Source organism: Lasiosphaeria miniovina (genome assembly GCF_030549165.1).
Source record: "Lasiosphaeria miniovina strain SMH2392-1A chromosome Unknown B0T26scaffold_8, whole genome shotgun sequence".
Classification (NCBI taxonomy): domain Eukaryota; kingdom Fungi; phylum Ascomycota; class Sordariomycetes; order Sordariales; family Lasiosphaeriaceae; genus Lasiosphaeria; species Lasiosphaeria miniovina.
Window position 1 is genome coordinate 1,196,107 of NW_026848227.1, and position 19,568 is coordinate 1,215,674.

The 19,568-nt window shown below is 52.8% G+C and overlaps 7 protein-coding genes across 7 annotated transcripts; 3 read left to right on the top strand and 4 right to left on the bottom strand.

Annotated features, from left to right (window-relative positions):
• Positions 1–3,364: 3,364 nt before the first annotated feature.
• Positions 3,365–3,612, top strand: B0T26DRAFT_730576 (uncharacterized protein; the record flags this gene model as incomplete). The annotated part of the gene is made up of 1 exon (XM_060443019.1): positions 3,365–3,612. A coding segment is annotated over exon 1 (223 nt), but the record flags the coding sequence as incomplete, so codon positions are not given.
• Positions 3,613–6,087: 2,475 nt separating this feature from the next.
• On the bottom strand, positions 6,088–7,358 carry B0T26DRAFT_756830 (muts domain V-domain-containing protein; the record flags this gene model as incomplete). Its single annotated transcript, XM_060446165.1, has 6 exons — positions 6,088–6,291; positions 6,529–6,615; positions 6,674–6,931; positions 7,033–7,086; positions 7,152–7,214; positions 7,287–7,358. The coding sequence occupies 6 exons, from the start codon at positions 7,356–7,358 to the stop codon at positions 6,088–6,090; spliced, it is 738 nt and encodes a 245-aa protein (XP_060290127.1).
• A 1,690-nt stretch (positions 7,359–9,048) lies between these two features.
• On the top strand, positions 9,049–10,844 carry B0T26DRAFT_730577 (uncharacterized protein). Its single transcript, XM_060443020.1, has one exon. It carries the CDS (start codon positions 9,436–9,438, stop codon positions 10,444–10,446), a length of 1,011 nt encoding a protein of 336 aa, XP_060290128.1. The 5' UTR covers positions 9,049–9,435; the 3' UTR covers positions 10,447–10,844.
• A 2,565-nt stretch (positions 10,845–13,409) lies between these two features.
• Positions 13,410–13,856, bottom strand: B0T26DRAFT_493753 (Bromodomain from Gcn5 complexed with acetylated H4 peptide). Its single transcript, XM_060435338.1, has one exon. It carries the CDS (start codon positions 13,785–13,787, stop codon positions 13,425–13,427), a length of 363 nt encoding a protein of 120 aa, XP_060290129.1. The 5' UTR covers positions 13,788–13,856; the 3' UTR covers positions 13,410–13,424.
• An 89-nt stretch (positions 13,857–13,945) lies between these two features.
• On the bottom strand, positions 13,946–14,179 carry B0T26DRAFT_657793 (uncharacterized protein; the record flags this gene model as incomplete). Its single annotated transcript, XM_060438812.1, has 1 exon — positions 13,946–14,179. One exon carries the CDS (start codon positions 14,177–14,179, stop codon positions 13,946–13,948), a length of 234 nt encoding a protein of 77 aa, XP_060290130.1.
• Positions 14,105–14,485, bottom strand: B0T26DRAFT_792370 (uncharacterized protein; the record flags this gene model as incomplete). The annotated part of the gene is made up of 1 exon (XM_060446868.1): positions 14,105–14,485. A coding segment is annotated over one exon (303 nt), but the record flags the coding sequence as incomplete, so codon positions are not given.
• Positions 14,486–18,158: 3,673 nt separating this feature from the next.
• Positions 18,159–19,359, top strand: B0T26DRAFT_680973 (uncharacterized protein; the record flags this gene model as incomplete). Its single annotated transcript, XM_060440579.1, has 5 exons — positions 18,159–18,161; positions 18,197–18,358; positions 18,562–18,641; positions 18,852–19,020; positions 19,192–19,359. 5 exons carry the CDS (start codon positions 18,159–18,161, stop codon positions 19,357–19,359), a joined length of 582 nt encoding a protein of 193 aa, XP_060290132.1.
• Positions 19,360–19,568: the final 209 nt, after the last annotated feature.

A 19,568-nucleotide genomic window follows, 5' to 3' on the forward strand; every position in this document is an offset into this window, starting at 1 on the left:
CCGCCCTACTTCTCACTGCTTCTCTTCATGGCCCGCCCTAGGCTCTTCACTGTTGTTGCTTCGGTAGCACTGCGGTGTTGTTGCGGCTGTTGTGGTTGTTGCGCTGCTGCTGCATTTACTTCTGCTGAGAGCAAGGAAGGATGACGTCTTTGCCCTGGCTGCCTGGTGTTACGATCCTGGTTCAAAGGTGCAGAGGGCGTTGCCCGCCCGCTGCGGATTGGCTGGAACGGCACTTAGGGTGGGGCTCTCGCTAAGAGAAGGTGCATCCAATTAGGGAGTGCTCAGTGGGGCCATTGCCAAGGTGCACTGAGCATGGCTGAGCTCAGTAGAATCAGTGCCGAGACCCACTGAGCGCACTGAGCAGGGAGCTCAGTGGAGATCAGTGCGTCTAAGACTGAGCACGACTGAGCATGTAAGGCAGGAACTCTGATTGGTTGCTCATAGTTCTATATAGGAGCTGGCAGCACGCTCTCTCTGGAGAACGGTTCTGCAGCTATCAATGCATCTGGTTAAGCATACATTGGTTGTGTGTTGAAAGCCTGTCTTTCGCAATCTGTGCACGATACTCCTTGTCTCTTGTCATCTCCTACCTGCCGTCCAGACCCCCACAATCCTAGGCCGGGCCTATCTCCGTGGACCTGTTGTCCAGATTGTAACAAAGTTTTCTCTAAACTATTTACCAAGGACTTATTATATATTATCGAAACAGTCGGCCGTAACCCTAACACATGGAAAAACTCACGGCATGGATTTCACATTTTGCGCGGCTTGGCAACTCATCACATTAAAACTTTAGTCTTCTTCTCATTTCACGCATCTCACGCTGTTTTCGGCAGCTCAACTATCTTCTCTTCACTGCAGATATACCATGGAACAGCGTTTACATCGTCTCGGACCTCGATATGCAAAATACGTCCTAGTTCACGTGGCGAGGGCTCGGGTTGCGTAGTCCAAGACTGACCCCTATCAAGCCGCCTAAGCTGCTGCGGAACACCGAAACCGTAAAAAGGCCCGCGAGGTTCACGCTGCCCGTGGTTACCCAGGCCTCAGGAACGGCCACGAAACTATGGCTACCGGCGGGTATGCCCACCTTAAGAAGGCCCACGAGGTTGATGCTTCTCTGGGTTACCCTAGTTTCTTAAAGGCATGGGCGGTCAATGCAGCTACGAGCCATCCCAGTCTCCGAAAAGCAAACGCGGTCAATGCTGCTGCGGGTTCCCCCAGTCCCAGGAAGGCAACTGATGCATCGAGAGCGAGGGTCAACGCTGAGAGGATTGCAAAAATTAACGCAGTTGGGGGTGCGATAGAGATTAGACAGTTTATGGCTCAAGGTCCAAGTATTTCTACACCTCTCTATAACAAATGGGTTAGGCTTCAGAGAAGGGTAACCTCGCAGCAAACAGAACGCAAGACAATCAATAACCATGCTATATGGTACCACCCCACCGAGGCACCGTTTGGGTTACGTTGGCAGGGCGATGGTGTCGGTCGACATTTAACGAGAGCGAGTACATAAGCAAACCAAATCCTGCAATCTCTGTCAGACCAGCGCAAGACAAGCTGGCCTGGGCTACACAACTACGTCACGAGGTCAGTAGCGGAAAGTGAGAGCTACCACATATAGCCTGGTTGGGTGTTTCTTTATACTTGGATTTAGACGCTTTGCCCTGTAGGCCCATGAACCGCAGAGCCTCATTCTGCTGGCGTGTCGGTGAAGCCTGATCTAAGCCGGGCTAAGCTACATTGGTCATGGCCTCTGAGCTGCACTTCTCTGTGCTGGCACATACTTGGCGTCTCTGCGACCGCATGGCCGCGTCTAGGCAACAAAAGCACCCTATTTATCTTTATCCTTGACGCGCGTCATGGCCCATGATTTACTCTACTGCACTGGTGCTTGGGTACTCAGCCCCTTGATCCCCTCCCTGCTCTCTTTGAGCGGCCTGTCCTCACCGACTTCTTAGAGCGGCCTGTTGTTACGATCCTGGCTCAGGCGCGCAGAAGGCTGCACGGAGCATCTCACTATTGGCTAGCACAAGGAAGTGGGGTAGTTCTCCGCTTCGCTTGAGTGCAGCCAATAACGAAGCAGTCAGCGCGATCAGTGGGAACTGATTGCACTGAGTACACTGACCGCGCTGATCATCTAAGGCCAACGCCCTAATTGGCCTACCTTAGATAGATATATACGACGGCCGTAGCCACGGTCTTAGATAGTTCTTGCTTAGTGCTTCAAGCAAGCAATACACATTCACTGCACTTATACACTTTGAGTGGCATTCCAATTTGACTGTATTACCCGTGCGATAGGAGCTTGCCCTTTGTTCTATCTTCATAATTACCAACCCCAGCATCCTGTGGAACCCGTGCTCCCTTACAGACAGACGACCCTAATAGTCGAGTGGTTTGTAATACCTGTCCCTCCCTGCCTACGCTTTGAAACCCCTTGAGCCTTTGCGCCTTTAGCTGTTGGCTTTAGCTGTTGGCTTCTTCGACGGCCAGCCGTTGCGAGCACCTAGGCTGCTCGTTGTGCGCGTGTTCAAAAGTTGTAAAGAGGCTTCGTAGAATTAGTGGTTCGGTCGCGTCATCGGGTATCTAGACCAATGAAGATGAATTTCCGAGCCGAGAACGCAGTCACTAACCTTGATGTAGACAGCCGCCATAGGCTGGCTGAGACTGAACCCCGTCTCCGTCCCTTCCTCGGCGACAAACGTGCCGGGCTCGTCCAGCCTACGAGCCGCGATTCCGTACGTCATTGCCACCACGGCACCCCCCGTGACGGGAAGCATGTGCCGACTGGCTGCAGCAACTTGGGACGTGGTCTATGCGTAGCCCTGACACGTGGCCCGTAACCTGCCTTATTTCCTCGCGCCCCGCACAAGTATTGGAACCTTCTTTTCTTTTTCTTTCCTTGGCTCCAGATTCCACAAATACAGCGACCATATTGCAGCCCTGCCACAATCAGTTGACTGTACGGTGACACGTGGCTCAATTCTTCTGTCATTCTTTGGTACCGCGTCCTCTCACAACCCGTGGCTTATTTCTTCCTTTACTTCCCTTCTTACGTTGGTACCTTCCGGTTATTGTCTACGCTCCTATTGTTAGCTTTGCGCTTCGGGTTTTCCGGTTTCCTCTCTAGGGTCTGCACATTTCGATTGGTTTTTTGAGTTCCTCTCTAGTTTCTACACATTTCGATTGGCTTGCCGACTTCCCTCTATGATCAGCATCTTCTGACAGTTGATCTCTAGAACCGCATAAATTAGTCAATATGGTGGAGCGTTTACTCGGCAACCCGGTCCCATTCCTAAGCGCCAAAGACTTGTACGACCTTTGTAAGAGAAGGTAGGTACGCCTGATCAAGGTGGTCACAATGCAGGCAAGAAGGTAGGGGAGCAATGACTTGTATTGGTGTAAGACTTCAACCTGGCCCTCGCAAAGGAAGATGGGCGAGGGCCATTGTTTATATACCTGCTCAGGGGTTCGGCCCGGGCATCAGTCTGCGGTCGTGGCGCCACGGCGTAGCGTATGCCAGCTGGCAGTGTTCTAGCCAGTTGGTGACAAGTGGTGGGCGCGCACCCTGTGCGCGCAGTTGGTGTTTGGGGTGTCCTTTTCCTTACAACCTTCGCGGGCTCACTTTCCTTCTCAGCAAGCTCGAGCCTATCAACCCAGACCGAGGAACGAGTAACGTAAAAGAGTATGGCGGCTCACGCGATCTACCCGATAGCGCAAACTGGGTACAACTCCGCTTGTGGAGATACACAAACCACCTGGCGAATTTCTTGGTGCGGCACCACGAGGTACTGGCAATCATGCCAGCCTGCCAAGGCAACATATTCCGCTTTCAAGTGGTTCAATCGGAAGAGCCCACGCAGGCCGAGGAGGACCTCATGTTCAACCAAGTGACCACATCCGCCAACTACCGGCCGGATGATCAGACTGAGGTGCCAACCGCGGCTATAGAGTCCGAGTCGGGACTATTTTTCGAATCCATTGTTGCCGGACACGCAGAAGTCGACCGTACGTGCGAGGGATCTATCGCCGAAATGCTTGTACGACGACTACTTGGACAAGACAAAATCGGCGGGCGAAAAACGTGGCGCATCGATAAAAAATTTACCGAGCATTGTCACATCGTCGTTCATCTCCTCCGAAGATCCCATATAAATATAATCGATAGCCCAGTTGAGGAATACGCAGCGCACCTCCGGCGCTATATTGTCGCGACCTCGTACGCCAAGATATATAGCCGGTTCAACCGCGGGATCATCGCAGCTAAAGGGTCCGGAGAAGCGGACCAAAATAAGCGCGCAGGTCGCCATTTTTTCGCTGCTCTGGCCGTAGACGGTGATATGTGCTACGCGCCGTACCGGATGCAGCTGCGCGCTCGCCCTGCACTCAACTCGACAACCTACCTTGGCCACGGGCAGAGGGGCGGGAAAGTATGACACGATGGCTGAGAAACTGAAAAGGGGCTAGCGCCACTTGTTGTACTTTGCGAGAAGGGAGAGATGGGCAGCGTCGGCGGGCAGGGAAGAATAGATCAGAGAGAAAATTGCTTCACTTTGATGCACACCCTGTCACGGCATGGCCTGGACAGGCTCCTGTTTGGAGTGTGGTCTGTGCCTGACGTATCACGTGGCCCACAACTACCCATTTCCCCGCGCCCTGCGCGGTCCCCGTCATAGTTTCCTTCTTCATCTTTAGATTCTACGAATTCAGCGATGATTACTGCAGCCCTGTCTCTTTACGTTGACTGAGCCGTGATAATCTAAAGATCGTTTCTACGGCCTTCCTTACCGAAGCCTGGATCCTATTCTCCTTCTTCAATCGACCGAAAGAACCCGCGTTTTCTTTGTGGCTCGCACGACCACGGTCGCGCGTAGCGGAATCCGCCGCTTTTTTCCACCTCCACCTTCGACCTAACGCCCTGAGTGCCAAGGTTACTGGTAATGACCGAAATCTTCCCTGCTACACCTTTGGGGAGCTTCTAGCTACGTGTGTTCAAGGCAGCGGCAAGAGAGTAGAATCCAAGGCCAAAGCCAACACGTGGCCTGACAACACAAAGATCTCCCTACTACGCAAGGGACTCAACAAGGTCACACGTACCCGGCTTGATACCCAGGTCATTGTCCCCAAGAACTACGATGACTTCGTCAAGTTACTTCAGAAGCTTGGAAACCCTGGCTCAGGCTCGTACAACAGCCATTCCAACGGTGGTCAATCGAACAACCATGCAACCCCGATGGATATCGGCGAACTTGCTTCTCTCGACCTTGCAGTCAAGCCTATTGACGGCATTGCCAAGCCAGTTCCTGGTCGCGAATACCTTACTTTAGCTGAATTACGCGAGCTGAAGGACCGTATGGATCGCGAATTCATCAACGACCTATCTGAGTAATCAGATATCGGTCCTGTCACAACACCCTGTCAGGCCACTACGCGCTCTGACAGCTCTGTACAATAACAACACATGCAGTCTATGCAGGACTGTCAGCCTCCCTTGACAGCCCTGGCCAACTGACTGTCTTCAACTACGGAATAGATTGATGGATCATGAAAATTACGTAAGCTTCGGGGCGAAGCTTTTCCGCCGGGGGGGTAGTGTCACGGCATGGCCTGGACAGGCTCCTGTTTGGAGTGTGGTCTGTGCCTGACGTATCACGTGGCCCACAACTACCCATTTCCCCGCGCCCTGCGCGGTCCCCGTCATAGCTTCCTTCTTCATCTTTAGATTCTACGAATTCAGCGATGATTACTGCAGCCCTGTCTCTTTACGTTGACTGAGCCGTGATACACCCCCCCCCCCCCCTCTCGCGCTCTCTGTTTCAGGGGGCCGAGATATGCCTTGTTGCGGGTAACTACGGGAATGATTGGAACTTTGGCACCACAAACAGCCTGTGTGGGTAACTACGGGAATGATTGGAACTTTGGCACCGCAAACAGCCTGTGCGGGTAACTATGGGAATAATTGCAACTTTGGCACCACAAACAGCCTGTGCGAGTAGCCACGGGGACTTTGGCACCACAGATAGCACGTACGAGTAGCCACCAACAGCATGTACGCTCCCTACTCGTCACAGCAGCCGTCTCGGACTAGACGTCGGAGAACTTGGCCAGGGCCACTTGAGAAGCGCTCCCCGCTAAGTTTTTTGCTGCGGCGCCAACGTCTGGCCTGGAGATTTGCTGGCCAAAGACAGTCCTTTCGCGCTTCAACTCTTGGCCGAGCGCCGAGCCTGTCCGCTCCGGGACGTCGCCGCGGGGGATGGGGTCCCCAGTAAACCTGATTGTTTCCAGAGCCTAGATTTAAGTTCTGGATACATGTTGGATTGGCCGGTTCTGGTAAAGACTGACAATCAACTCCCTCAGCCGCTCACAGTGCCGAGGAATGCGAAACATGTGTAATTCCGACAGAAGCACGACAACACAAGCATCGTCAACTTCGCCGCACAACACGAGCATCGTCAACTTCGCCGCACAACAACACGAGCATCGTCAACTTCGCCGCAACAACGTCAGCCTCGCCGCTGCTCTCACAAGCCCTCCCCGGTCTACCGGTGTCAGACGCGCCGACACAGCAGGGACGTGGCACCTAATCTGAGCCATAATAACGGCGACGCAAGACTACAGCATGGGTTAGTAAGCGGACAACAAAGTACGAGATGGGGGAATCAATGCTTACCATTTGCAGGATCGTCGACTTGCCAGCGGCGTTTGCACCCGTGACGAGGTTGATCTTGGCGTCGTCGCCGCCGAGCTCGATGTTGTTGGGAATAAAATCGGCCACAGTATTGAGCATGCAAGGGTACCGCAGCTCGCTAAAATCGAGTACGCTCCTCTCGTCATCCACAAACTCGGGGCGGCAGCTGGGCGAGCCCAGGACCGACGATGCCTTGGCCATGCTGATCAGGCAGTCTGGTTGCGAGATGATGCGAATGGCCTGTAGCCAGACCCGTAGTCGGCGTCGAACTTGAAAAACAATTGTGATGCAATCTCCACGATCTGCGAATGCGTTTCCTGGGCCTCTCAAAGTTCCCGCACCAGCTCTTCCAGCTGCTTGAAGCAGTAGCGCTTAACAGCGGCCGTGGCAGACATCTGGCGCAGCTTGCAGGGACCTTGACCGACTTGGGCGCCTCGATCTGATAAACCTCTTTGCCTACGTCGGTGAACTTGAGCGTTTTGCACTTGAGCACTCCCTTCTGCTTCTCAAGCAGCTCATGAAGCTACATGATACGATCCAGCTCGTTCTGGCAGCTGTCAAAGTCTTCCTCGATGCCACGCTCAGGTATTAGAACCTTGCTCTCCCGAACCTTGCGCTTGTCGAATGCCGTCTCCCAGAATGACAGGGGCTCGGAAAGGTCCGGCATAGCGGCCAAGAGCCTATCGACGAGGCCGTTGCCTCCGCCAACGTGCCGAGAAGGCTTATAGTCTTCCTAATCTATTCGAACCCCTCAAGGACCCTGATAAAATCTGTAGCCTTGCAAACACCAGCGTGGATACGAGAAATTAACCTCTCATCTAGTCTAGTGTGGCAAGTTGCGGCAACTGTCGCCTGGCCGGACAGCCGATCCGGCAGGAACTGACTTTTATTTGCGCCAACACAGTCGGCCTCTTGAGGTTGTTTGAAGGAATCAGCGTCGCTCACTCAAATGCTCTCTAAATTCTCGCATCCAATAGGCATCTGGGTTTACCATCTACATTTGTGCCCCAATCACTCATATCAGGTATAAGCTCACACGCGCAACTCTCAATCTCCTGACGTGTTTGAATCTCGGTCTCTGCTATGCCACTACCCAGCTACGTTTCCAACTAGTCCCCGATCAAGGACTACCTATTTCGCGGAACCCTATCACATTCCCTAACCCCCGAGCAAGGTCTTGGTTACTGCCTGTCTGCGAGGACGTCGTTTTCTCCATCCACGATGGCGGGTGTAAAGCATGAATGCGGAAAAGTGTGGTACGAGATGTGCGAGACAGCCGACCGTAGTTGCCGCAGGCCGAGCTCGATGCGGTGCCTGATGAGTCGTCCTGAGCAGGGTTCGAACTCAAGTTGCCAATGTAGGCCTGCCTTGCACACCTCCAGCGGATAAGACCCAGAAGCATATTTGCGCGCGGTATAAAGTAGCGCCGTGGCATACCAAATTGTTCTCGGGAGCATGCTTGCCCCTGAGATAATTACAGCCTGCAAACGTCCCCGCCCCCGGCCGCAAGCGGTAGCAAGTAGTCAATACAAGAACAATCTAGTTTGAGATAGGTAGCAAACTATAAGCGGAATGGGCTGCTCGCCTGATATTTTGGTAAAACACGAGAGACTGTTCTTGGCACAATGAGGTGCTTTCGGTGACTTATTTTCCACCCGACATTTGCCAACTTGAATCTACCTGCCTTCCTTAAAACATAGAAGAGAATATCTTGAGGAATGTTATTGTAAGGAAAGGACAACCCGAACACCAGCTGCGCGCACAGGGTGCGCGCTCACCACCTGTTACCAACTGGCCGGAACACTGCCAGTTGGCACAAGCCACTACGCCACGCCATGGCGCCCTGGGCCTGAGCCCCTGAGCACGTATATAAACAGTGGCCCTCGCCCACCTTCCTTTGCGAGGGCCAGGTTGAAGTCTCACACTAATACTACTCATTGCTCGCCCACCTTCTTACCTGCACTGTGACCACCTTGATCCGGCGTACCTGCCTTCTCTTACAGTTATACAGGCCCGAGTTTAGTTGATATTCGACAATACGACGTTTGCTTTCGGGTGTCTATACCGTCTTGTGTGCTTCTCCTTGACTCGCCGGTAAATTTGTCATCTCGTACCGTCTTACGCGCCAGTCATACCAGACCGGTAATTAAGGCGCCCTACATGAAGATATGACTTATAGAGCCACAGACTCTTCGGTGTACAAACGGATAAGACTATCTATCACACGTTGCACGTTGCACGTTACACGTTGGGATCGAAAGAGGTCTCCCCGTATCGGCGGGAATGGCAGCAACGCCAAGATCAACGAAGATCCTCCAAAGATTTTACTCCTGCTCAAAGATAGCAGTCAGCCATCACTCCACTTTAGACCAGACGGCTGTATCATTTCAAGTTGGCCACCGTTGCCTGCACGATCACACTAACATATTTGTCCTACTACTAAGTACTCGCCATGGTAGTCAAAGGTGCCTTGTTATGACTCATATTTAAGTCCATGACAAACGTAATCGCATGTTGACCTATGGTGTCATAGGAACTCAAGCCGTTCGGCCTCCTCAGCATCGGTATAAATATCCGTCAGCAGATCCCTTTTTTGATTCTTATTATATCGGTACTGTTATCATCACAAAAGACCAACGCCATCACAAACAGACCAACGCCAAAACACAAGTCCTAACTAATCTTTATTCCTTTATCAACCAATCCCCCAAGTTATTATTTGCTCCTCTAGGGCTGAGTGTCTCATGGAAAATCAACCTATGGAAAATCAACCTAGTGACTCGGACCGGGAACGAATACAACTTCAAGATACTCAACACCCCCAATTATTCCGCTGGTCTCTCCCTCCAGAAGATGATTCCGAACCTAGCAGTATCAGAGCCGAAGCACCGCTCATCAGACAAGTTCCGTTAGCAGTTGCCTCAAGTTTCCGATTGTCTTTATTCTTTCGAGGCCGTGGCCGTCACCCGTTGCCTATTTCGCGGCCGATGCGGCCTATCTATATTGATGCAGGTACGCAAACAGACATCACGTCGATTGCTCCGCGAGGCATAACTAGACCATCGTACCGAGGTCGATCCTCTTCAAGGAGCCGGCAAGACCTCCAGTCTCGTCTCAACCCCATCCCGCCCAGACTGCTGCCAAACGTAGCGCCGACGGCGCCGGCGTCTTTTGCCAGTGCTGCCGCCGCTGTGCTAGCAACTTCTATTCGTTGCTTCCCTGAGAATCTCGCCGAACAGATGTGTGCCATACCGGTCATACAGCTGCAGTTGATCTCGCACAGGAGCTACCCGTCGCTCGGCCACAGTTGGTCGCTGTTCCTGCTGAGCAACAACACGCTACAGTCGGGGATCCAAATCGACATCCTGCCCCGCAGTGCGCCGACGCCCGAGGAAACTAAGCTAGGGGTGTATAAGACAACCATGAAGGTGCGGTACGGGCTGGCGCGTAGCTTCCCCGGCGCGACCAGCGGCACGCCGCTGCACCGCGAGACGCTGGGCGTGGCACCGGGTCTCATTGTGCGCGACTTTGTCGATGCGCTGCGCAGGGTCGGCGCCCACCGCTACGAGTTCACCGTGCCCATCACGGGCAACGTAGCCTGGGTCCAGGACCAAGTCTCCGTATTCCACGCCCAGTCGCTACTAGCCGACGCCGACGAGGTTCTACGCGCTGTCCGCAACGTCCGCCTCAACTACAGTACAGATCCCCCGCGCATCCCGTCCAACAGGCAGTCCGAGGGTCTATACTACCCGTAGCGTGTACCTTGCCGTGATTTGACGATACGATGCGTTTTATGGCGGTGATACGAAGCTAGGTTGTGTCTTTTGTGCTTGAAACTCGAAACCTGATACATGGCAGCTTCGTATATATTTTTCTCAGCGAGATGGACTATTCTTTGAAGTCGGGGTACGGTTTTGTGCCTACCGTTCGTAGCATTAGGTAGCTCTTTAGGATTTCAAAGGTTTCTGTCTGTTGGTCTTTTTGAAATCGGATTCTGTGGCGGGGTTACCTTGCACATGACTGGGCACGTAGGCATTAGCCCCGCCCTGAGGATTTCGCCTACACGTTTAGTAGGGAGATTTCCTCCTCCACGAATTAGCTAGCCAACGCACACATTGTCTACCTACAACAGATTCCTTTATCAGAAATTAGCCTGATAGCGGCGAAGAATGTTACTGAATTTACTTTATTTGTGACCCGTGATTTCAGTGGATGTTAAAGTAGAGGTCAATGTCAGAGTCTCGACCCAAGGTACCACAAACATGGCTATGTAGTATTAGGTACCTAACAGACTGCCTCTCATGACCCGTAGTCACATATATACGCCAAAGACATTATACCTAGAACTAAATAAAATAGGTTACCAGACTAACCAGGAAGGGGTCAGCTGAACCAATGCCTCCGGCGGCGCCTGCGGCGGCCTGTCCTCGCTTCGCTCGAGAGAATGGGTGGCTGGGCCATTACGCGTGAGACAGTTACATAAGTAAGATCTGAAGAGAAATCTCGCTCAGAGATGTCAAACACAGCCCTGTCAAGCGTAGCTCCCTGTGACTTGTGAACCGTGATGGCGTACGCAATGGTAACCGGGAACTGGCGGCGCGAGCATGTTGTATCCTCGCCCTGAAAGTTCCGCAAAGACTGGAAGATCAGTACAACGTTTCTAGGAACAGTCTCATCATCGGGGAAGTATACCGGGTTGTTATACTTATCCATCTTAATAAGCAGGACAAAGGGAGCTTCTCGGCGAGGGTCTTCCACGTCGGCAGCCGAAGTTATATCATGAATATAGCCCGTAGCCCCGTTAACCAAGCCGGCAGCAGTCCAAATGTTCTCTGTCAACATAATCTGGGCACCAACACAAAGGGAGAGCGTATTTTGAAGGTTGCCCGCATCACGAGACTCAACCTTGGAAGACTCAGGGCCTGTATCTGTTGCCTTGGCAACGAAAACCGCACGATCCAGCCGTTTCAGGAAACTAGTGTTGAACTCCTTAACTAGGGCATTGGTTGGATAGATGCGTACAGCGTCATTAAAGCGTTGAACCTCATCGAGAGGAAGAGCAGACTGTACTCGCGTAGAGAGTAATTCCCAGTGCTGACGAGTAAGTGTGTTGTTACGTAGGCCGAGGGCATGGCGGAAACCAGCCTGATCATCGCCAGCCTGACAGACAACAATCTTGAGCTCAACAGCTTGTTGACAGTCTTGTTGACATTCTTGCTGAATTGTTCGTATTCAACACGGGCTGCTTTATCACGATAGTCACGGAGCGTTGACAGCATAGCCAAGTACCGATCATTGACTTGTCGTCAAGGATAAGGTATTCAAGGTGCTCAAGCCGGTGACGAATATTCGTAGGGTCGGCGATTTCCAGCGCAGGAAGATGACTAACTATTGTAATAGAGAGGCGTAGTAAAGAGTGAATTTTCTAACCGTCAATTGCGTTTGCAGCAGCTCCCGTTCACCGCCAATTGCGTTAGCAGCAACTCGCGTTGACTGCTAATTGCGCTAGCAGTAACTCCCGTTGAAGCAGCCTTCTCAATAACCGAATAGTCAAGGCCGTGAGCAGCTGAAAAGCGTTGAATCGCAGCAGATATGACCTTCAGGGTGTAGGATTACCGGTACACTACGGCCGTTGACCTGTAAAAGAAGCTGGCGATCCCGAGGCGCGTTGTAACCGTATGAACCAACGTTGAGGGACTCCTGATGTCCAACAATAGTGTCGTACAGCAACCGTTGCTCAGGGTTTAACCGGTCAACGGCAGACTCAATATCGCGGTTGCCAAAGAGATCAACGTTTTTGGTATCTAGGCCTCTATTCGGAATCTCGCTAGCTAGAAGCTGCTACTCTGCCTGCGAGAGGTCACCCTGAACACGGTCATGAACACGGTTATGAAGACGATTAGGCTTCTCAACGAGCTGATCCTCGACGTCAGGCTCACCGAGAACTGTGCCGTAATAGTCATGAGGGTGTAGGTTCGGGTGGACCTCGGTGCAGTAGAAGTACGTGGCAACAAAGGTTTCAAATTACACCTGCTCAACCTTCTTGAGATGCTCAATATCTGTATGAGGGTGAAGCATGAGCTTCACGCAGGCAAAGTGCTCAAACTCAACGCCATCGCGAACTCAACGCCATCACGAACTGGCTTGTAGCAAGGGAAGAGTTGAGCACACAAGGCTTTGAGGCTTCGGAAAAGCGAGACCAAGGTTGCCGAGTATGACAAATGGTGGTTATGAACTCGAATAAGGTAAGCTCCTCCCACTCCGCCAGGTTTCGATTACAGTACTTTTTGTAGATCTTCTTGATATCCTGGTTTTCGCCGCCAATAATAGCCACGGCATGGTCTTCGTAATCAGCTGCGCCTCTTCGCCACTCTTGCTGTGCGCGTCTCAAAGGCCTGCGAGTCTACTGCGGCCGCATAAATGGTGCCCTATAAGTCCTGATACCAGCTCTGGTGCTGCCTCTGTTCGCAGTGCTTCTCGCGCGCCCGCAGGGCGTACTGCTGCTGTTAGAAGTGTTGCACTCCTAATAGTAAAGATGATTTTTGTTTAAGATCTTGTTCAATTCTGTCCTCTCTGGCTGATCCAGGGTGCCTATAATATAGTACAGTGGGTGGCGATAATAGGTGCCGTTAGTTGGTAAGCATGCTGACAAAATTTAATCTAGTTCTTTCTACCCCTTTCCATCTGACAGCTGCATATCAACCTCGTCGCGGCAGCAGCCATGGCGGCGCTTCTAGGGCTCGAGATGGGACCATTCGGGGATGGCCTTGACCTGTTGCCATGTGAACTTCTCGAGCTTGGTGGCGTACTTTGCGTAGGCGGTGCTCTCTTTATTGTACTTGCGGCAGTTCTCGATGATGAGGCGGGCGTCTCGGATAAAGTCTTCGGGCGTTGCGTACTGGTCGGCCTCGAGCTTGCTCTCCATAGTGCTAAGGTCCATGGGCTTTTTAATGACGTCGTAGTAGTCGGCTACCTCATCCTTATTGACGGGCATCGGGAACGGCCAGCTGCTTGCGTGGTTCTGTAGGTCGTTAAGCAGGTGCAGCAGCTGGTTATAGTTGGGGCCGTGGCGAGGCTGGCGCGCCATCTCGTCCATATCGGGGCTCTAGCCCGAGGCGCGGATAGCGTCGATAGAGAGGAGGTCGATGGGCGTGGCGGCGCCGCCCTTCTGCTGCTGCCATTGCTTAGGCAGTAGGTGGATGATGTGCGATTTACTAAATGTACGTTTCATTGCCTGCACGTACTCCTTCTGCTTCAGCAGCATGCGCCCTGCTTGTTTATTATCTTCGCGACCAAAGAAACCATGGGGCGAGCGATATTAACCCTTTGAATTAACCCAGACAGTATCTCTTTATATACCTGAGTCTGTTGCTCGGCTTTGGTATGATATTTGGCGATATAGTGAAGTATGGTACGAAGAGAGGTGCAAGGTGTTGAGTCCGTGTTGGCTAGCCAGCCCAAAACAATACCTCGAATATAGTTATTCATCCTCTAGTCATTCGGTCGGGTACCGTCAAACATGTCATAGTTGGGGTTCATTTCGCGCGTGAGGATAGCGAGCTCGTAGAGAGTACGTTCGAAATAGAACCGGCATAGCTTATTGCGTGAGAATATTCCACCGGGAAGCCGGCGGCGCCGAAGACAGTATGCTTCGGTACAGTTATGTCTCTGAACACGGTTGAGAACACTCGACAGAGCCGCAAAAGAAGTATCAGCACCGGTAACGACGTTAAGAGGATTAGATTCATGCGGAGGGGGGCGAAGGCCGGGCTCCGGGTTGGAGGCGGTAACATGAAGGCCCCAGAGGCGTAAGAAGTCATCCTTTTGGACTTGATTGACGAATCCTTCCATTCCCGGGTACAATCCCTGCCAAAAGTCTGTGTGCATTGACCACCCCATCATCAAATCTTGAGGCGCGTCAAAAACACCCTCTTTCTTCGACTATCCATAGCTTTCCACAATGGCGCTCAATTCCAAAGTTTTTGGCACGGAAATAAGCGAAAATCGCGGCCCTAACCAGGAGCCATCGAAAGAATCGCGTTTTTCCATTGTCACGGCAGTTCTGGCCGGTACAACTAAGGCCTAGGTTGCGCGCGACTATTGCGTCTACCGCAATATCATTGATAGGATCTTGGAACGTTTAATAGACTACAAAACCTTGGATTTGCTCTCTAGAAGTGGCTGCCCATGAAGTTCAGTGCCGCGGATAAGCGTAAAGTGCAGTGCCGCGGATAAGCATAAAGTGCAATGCTGCGGATAGGCGTAAAGTGCTTCGTTACGTTTGAAAGGATCCCAAAATCAAGTGGAAAACTCTCCGCCGTCTTTTAGGCCAAGATGGCGTCTCCATCTCTATCAACGTACCCCGACTCATTATCGACGCATCTAGCATAGGGCACTAGCGTTCCCCAGAGAGACCAAAGCTTACAAAAAATGATGCACGCCTCAGATTTGGCTATTGCCGCTCCTGGCTCCCGCGAGAGACCAAGCTTATAGAGGCAATTTATACCAACAAATGCTCAATCTAGAACGACCCAGATAAAGGTTCTAGGTGGAGATTTCGTTACAACCACGAGAAATTTGATAGGCGCATAGTCTAGAAAACCTAACAAGATGATGCTTCCATCCACACTTCTCGCGATTCCAAGGCGTACCTCGTAAGGCACGGTACCGAGCTGATCGACTGGCTACTTCATAGCCCAGATCTGAACCCAATCGAGCATGTTTGGAAGCGTTTGAAGAACCTGGTGTATGAAATTCACCCTGAATTTGAGGACCTGAAGGATAACGAGGCTGACAGAGCTCTTGCGATTATGTGGATCAAGGAGGCGTGGGTAGCTATAGATCAGGAGTTCATTCGGGCGCTCTTAGAGTCTGTGCCCCGCCGGCGCCTTGCAGTGCGCCGGGCTAGGGGCTAGTATGCCAAATATTAACCATCTGTCTTTAGGCTTCATTTTGATCTTGTTTTCATCTCGGTAGCTACTAAGTTGAGTAAGAAATGCATGGTTGGCACCACACTATTTGCTGTTTGCCTAGATACTTTCTACGTCAGTACCGGTCATGGTCAATGTAATAAGTCATGCGCAAATCGGTATAGAAGGTATAGAGTTCTCAGGTAGTCCATTAAAAATGCGACGACGAGCTAGATCTAGGGCAAAATATACACAACAAACAAATATCTACACGAAAAGCTGATTGATGGCTCCTATCGCCACGCCCAACAACGGCACCCATCGCCACGCCCACCATCGCCACGCCCAATAACGCCGCATCCTCAAAGGCACACCTCCAAAACCTAGTAATTATTTACCAGATATCAAGCGCGAGCTTGATGAACTTCAGCGCATCCTTAATCTCCTCAGCAACTCTCTTCTCGTTGTAGTCCGACACCTGCTCGTCTAGCCGCTTAAGGCGGCACAGGGCTACGAGGACAAACGGACACAGCAGCGCAAACGGCACGACGATATTATTCTCCCCGAGCGTCCTCTTTATCAGCCCCGCAGAGCCCGAGTTGAGCTTCTCAGAGCCGCGGAAGCGCTCGGCGAACTCCTTGGTCGTGAGCTCCGAGTCGTTCTCGCTCCACAGCAAGTACGAGTACGTGTTATCGACGAACCTGTGTAGCGTCGGCCACCGCTGCGCCCGCTCGTAGGCTGTCAGTTTGGAGAAGCCCTCGTTCTCTGAGTAAAAGTCGGATTCGGGGTACTGGTCCCTGATCGGCGGCCGCTGCTGCTGCTGGTTATCGGCAGCCCCGTCTGGGCCGGCGCGGTACAGCGGCCTCAGCACGGGAGGGCGAGACGGGCTATCACTACCACTACCACTACCACTACCGGGCGCAGAGGTTGTTAGTGCTAGTGGGGGCAGCCGGGGCAGGCTGTCTTTCTCGGCGTCGAGAATTTAGGCGATGTGTGCTAGCTCTATTGGCGCCTTTGTTTGCTGGTACTCGGCCATGTACGTAATGGTCTTCGTCTCGGTAGCTGCGGATAATAGGTGAGGGTAGTTGTGCTGTTGAGTAGCCATGAGGGTCCGCTGATTGTAGGTAGACGGGGCGCAATGGGGTAGTTGCGCAGGCTGGTTGTCGCGGCAGGCGCGCTGGGACTGGAGTCCCGAACCAAAAGGTTGTAAGCAACGGCGCGCCGAGGATATTCGAACCCAGCGCCAGATCTGCGTGGTCCTTCGCCGAGAGAAGAGCGAAGAGCAGGGCCGGCCATTTGTGCAGGACCCTCTGGACTACCGCCGCGAGATGATGCGCTGGAGACAGGGGCAAGCTGATCGACGAGGTACGGCCCGGCGGGAGGCTGCTGAGTAGGCATCTGCGGTGTGGCAGCGCGACGACTAGGAGTTTGCGAGCCCGAGGCCTGTTGCACGGGAGCCGGACCAGGAGGAATGGGGAAGCCAAACCGAGAGAACTCTTCTCGGGTCTGCGAGGCGAGGCGATTCCACGCCGGGCCGCGCTCCTTGAAGACAGTAGTAGCGTCGCGGAAGATAGGGAGGTAGAAAGTCCGCCGGTGGTTGATGTAGTGCGGCGTGCAGATGCCCTGGTGCGGGAGCAGCAGGGTCCGCAGGAAGGTGAACTTCTTTCTCTCGTCGTTCTGGTCGTCGTCGGCGAGGGCGACCTCGGCCACCACTAGCAGCGGGATCTCGTCCTCCTGGGCCACGACGCAGTCTTCGCCGAGCTGGTAGCCGACCGCCCTCCTCTTGGTCTGCGAATCGTGCTAGGCCATGCACTCGGCCGGCAGGTTCGCATACGTCAGGCCCACAAGCAGATACGGTCTGTTCTCTGACAACATGCTGTCAAAATTCTGCTGCCCCGCGACAGGCTCAGGTGCCATCTTAGTGTCTGGCTCGGACGACTCCTCACCCAATGGCGCGTACAAGGACTCCCGGCCTGGTTCAGGCATTACCGGCCCAGCTACTGCCGCTGCCGCAACTACAGCCTTCCTAGCACGCGATCGGGTCATCCTGTTTGCCATTGCTGCTGCTGGTAGAGGTGTATATAAGGAGTAGATGTAGAAATGGGAAAGTCCGTCACTATGAAGATAACGGCTATGGAGGTTTTCGCCACTCGCGAAATCAGAACAACAGAGTCAACGTTGATAGTGGGCGCTGAAATTTCAAAAAGGAAGAAGCGAGCCGGGGTGGGAGTGTACGTGAGAGGTACGTAGAGAAGCGTGGGGGCGTAGAGAAGCGTGGGGTACGTAGAGAAGCGTGGGTGACCAGACTGGTACCAGCACTGGGAGATTACCGTACAGCTTACGCAAGGATTACCGTACAGCTTACGCAAGGTACCTTGGCGCACCTAGAACATTCAAAAGATATCCGGCGCCATCTTATTTATACAACACTGCATTAATTAAGGGCAAAAAAGTGCTTGCATTCGGAAAAAGTCAATTAAGGAAGAAAGGGCAGGTGCCCTAGAAGAAAGGGCAGGTGCCCTTAAAAGGAAAAGTCTTTGTTCGTTGAGTGGCCAGAAATGGTCAGCCGGATTACGTGTCGCGGCTTCCCTCCCAGTGGGCGGCTTCCCTCCCCGTGGGATGGTGTAACCTCGACGCCGAGGCCCAGGACGAGGCGTTTAACGAGAAGCAGCTGTTGGCGAGCCGGAACGATTCCGAGCTGAAGAGCACGGCACAAGACCACGAGACGAATTCCGAGACCGAAAATAGCGCAGAGATTGTCTAGATGCCTAGCTTGGTCAAGTTAGCAGGTGGCCAGTGGGCGTGGCACGTAGGAACGCCGTCTTGCCTTCTTATCTTGCAAGTAATTGGCAGTTCGAGTCCCGTAATATAAATACAATGTCTTCTCGCAGTAGCCATGGCGCTGTTGCTCTCTCGCAAAAAAAACGTCCTCTCACTCTAGATTCATTAGTTTTGTACTAGTCCCGATCGGCGACCCGCAAGCAAATAATTCGCACTTCGGAGTACGATACCTTGGGGGACGCGAGTCCGCACTTCGCTAAGTGAAATCCAAACCTCCCTCCCAATCGTCACGCAATCCACTCACAACTCTTGATTCATTTGTTATACCAGTCCCGATCGGCGACCTACAAGCAAATAATTCGCACTTTGGAGTACGATATCTCGAGCAACAAAGTTCGCACTTCGCTAAGTGAAATCCAAACCTCTCTCTTAATCGTCGCGCAATCTACTCATAACTCTTAATTCATTAGTCATGTACCATTCCCGATCGGCGACTCGCAAGCAAATGATTCACACCTCCGAGACGCGCCTCCTGTAGCGACAACCTCTAGCGACTCGGAGTATACAGATAGCCAGCCGGCCATTGACGGCAAGCGCAAGCGGCTCACATCTATCAGCGCTACCTCGGGCTCATTTTGCGTAAGTCTCCCCTTCCTATCAATCCGCGCCTACTCTCGCTGACCCGTGTACTGAAGCGACCGCCAGCCATGCGTACCGCTGGCGTAATTGAAGACACGGTGGCTTCCGACACCGAGCGCGTAACTATCTTCTTTCCCTCGCCCCGCTAGTCTGCTAACCGGCTCATTATAGTACGGCGAAGAGGGCCAAGTTTGCGAGCCCCCTTGCTTGCGCTGTCTGGCGTTGGGCAAGAAGTGCCGCTCGCAGGCCGGCGGGCGCGCCTCTCCCTGCGCCCAGTGCCATTATGCGCATCGTCAATCCTGCCGGCCGTCGCCGCCCATCATGTTGAAAGCCAAGTAGGCCTAGGAGGCCGCGAAGCTCGCTGAGGAACGCGACCTGTCGGTAGGGAACAAGGATGCTGCAGCCAAGGCGCGCCGAGTCTTCCTCCCTGCAAGCCAGATAGCGAGTGCTGGCCCGTTGCTAGTAGCTGCGGGTATCTTCGACGGGTATATAGGCTCCTACTGGGTTTTGCAAACCGTATTAACTTGTGGCGTAGCATGGTTTTTGAA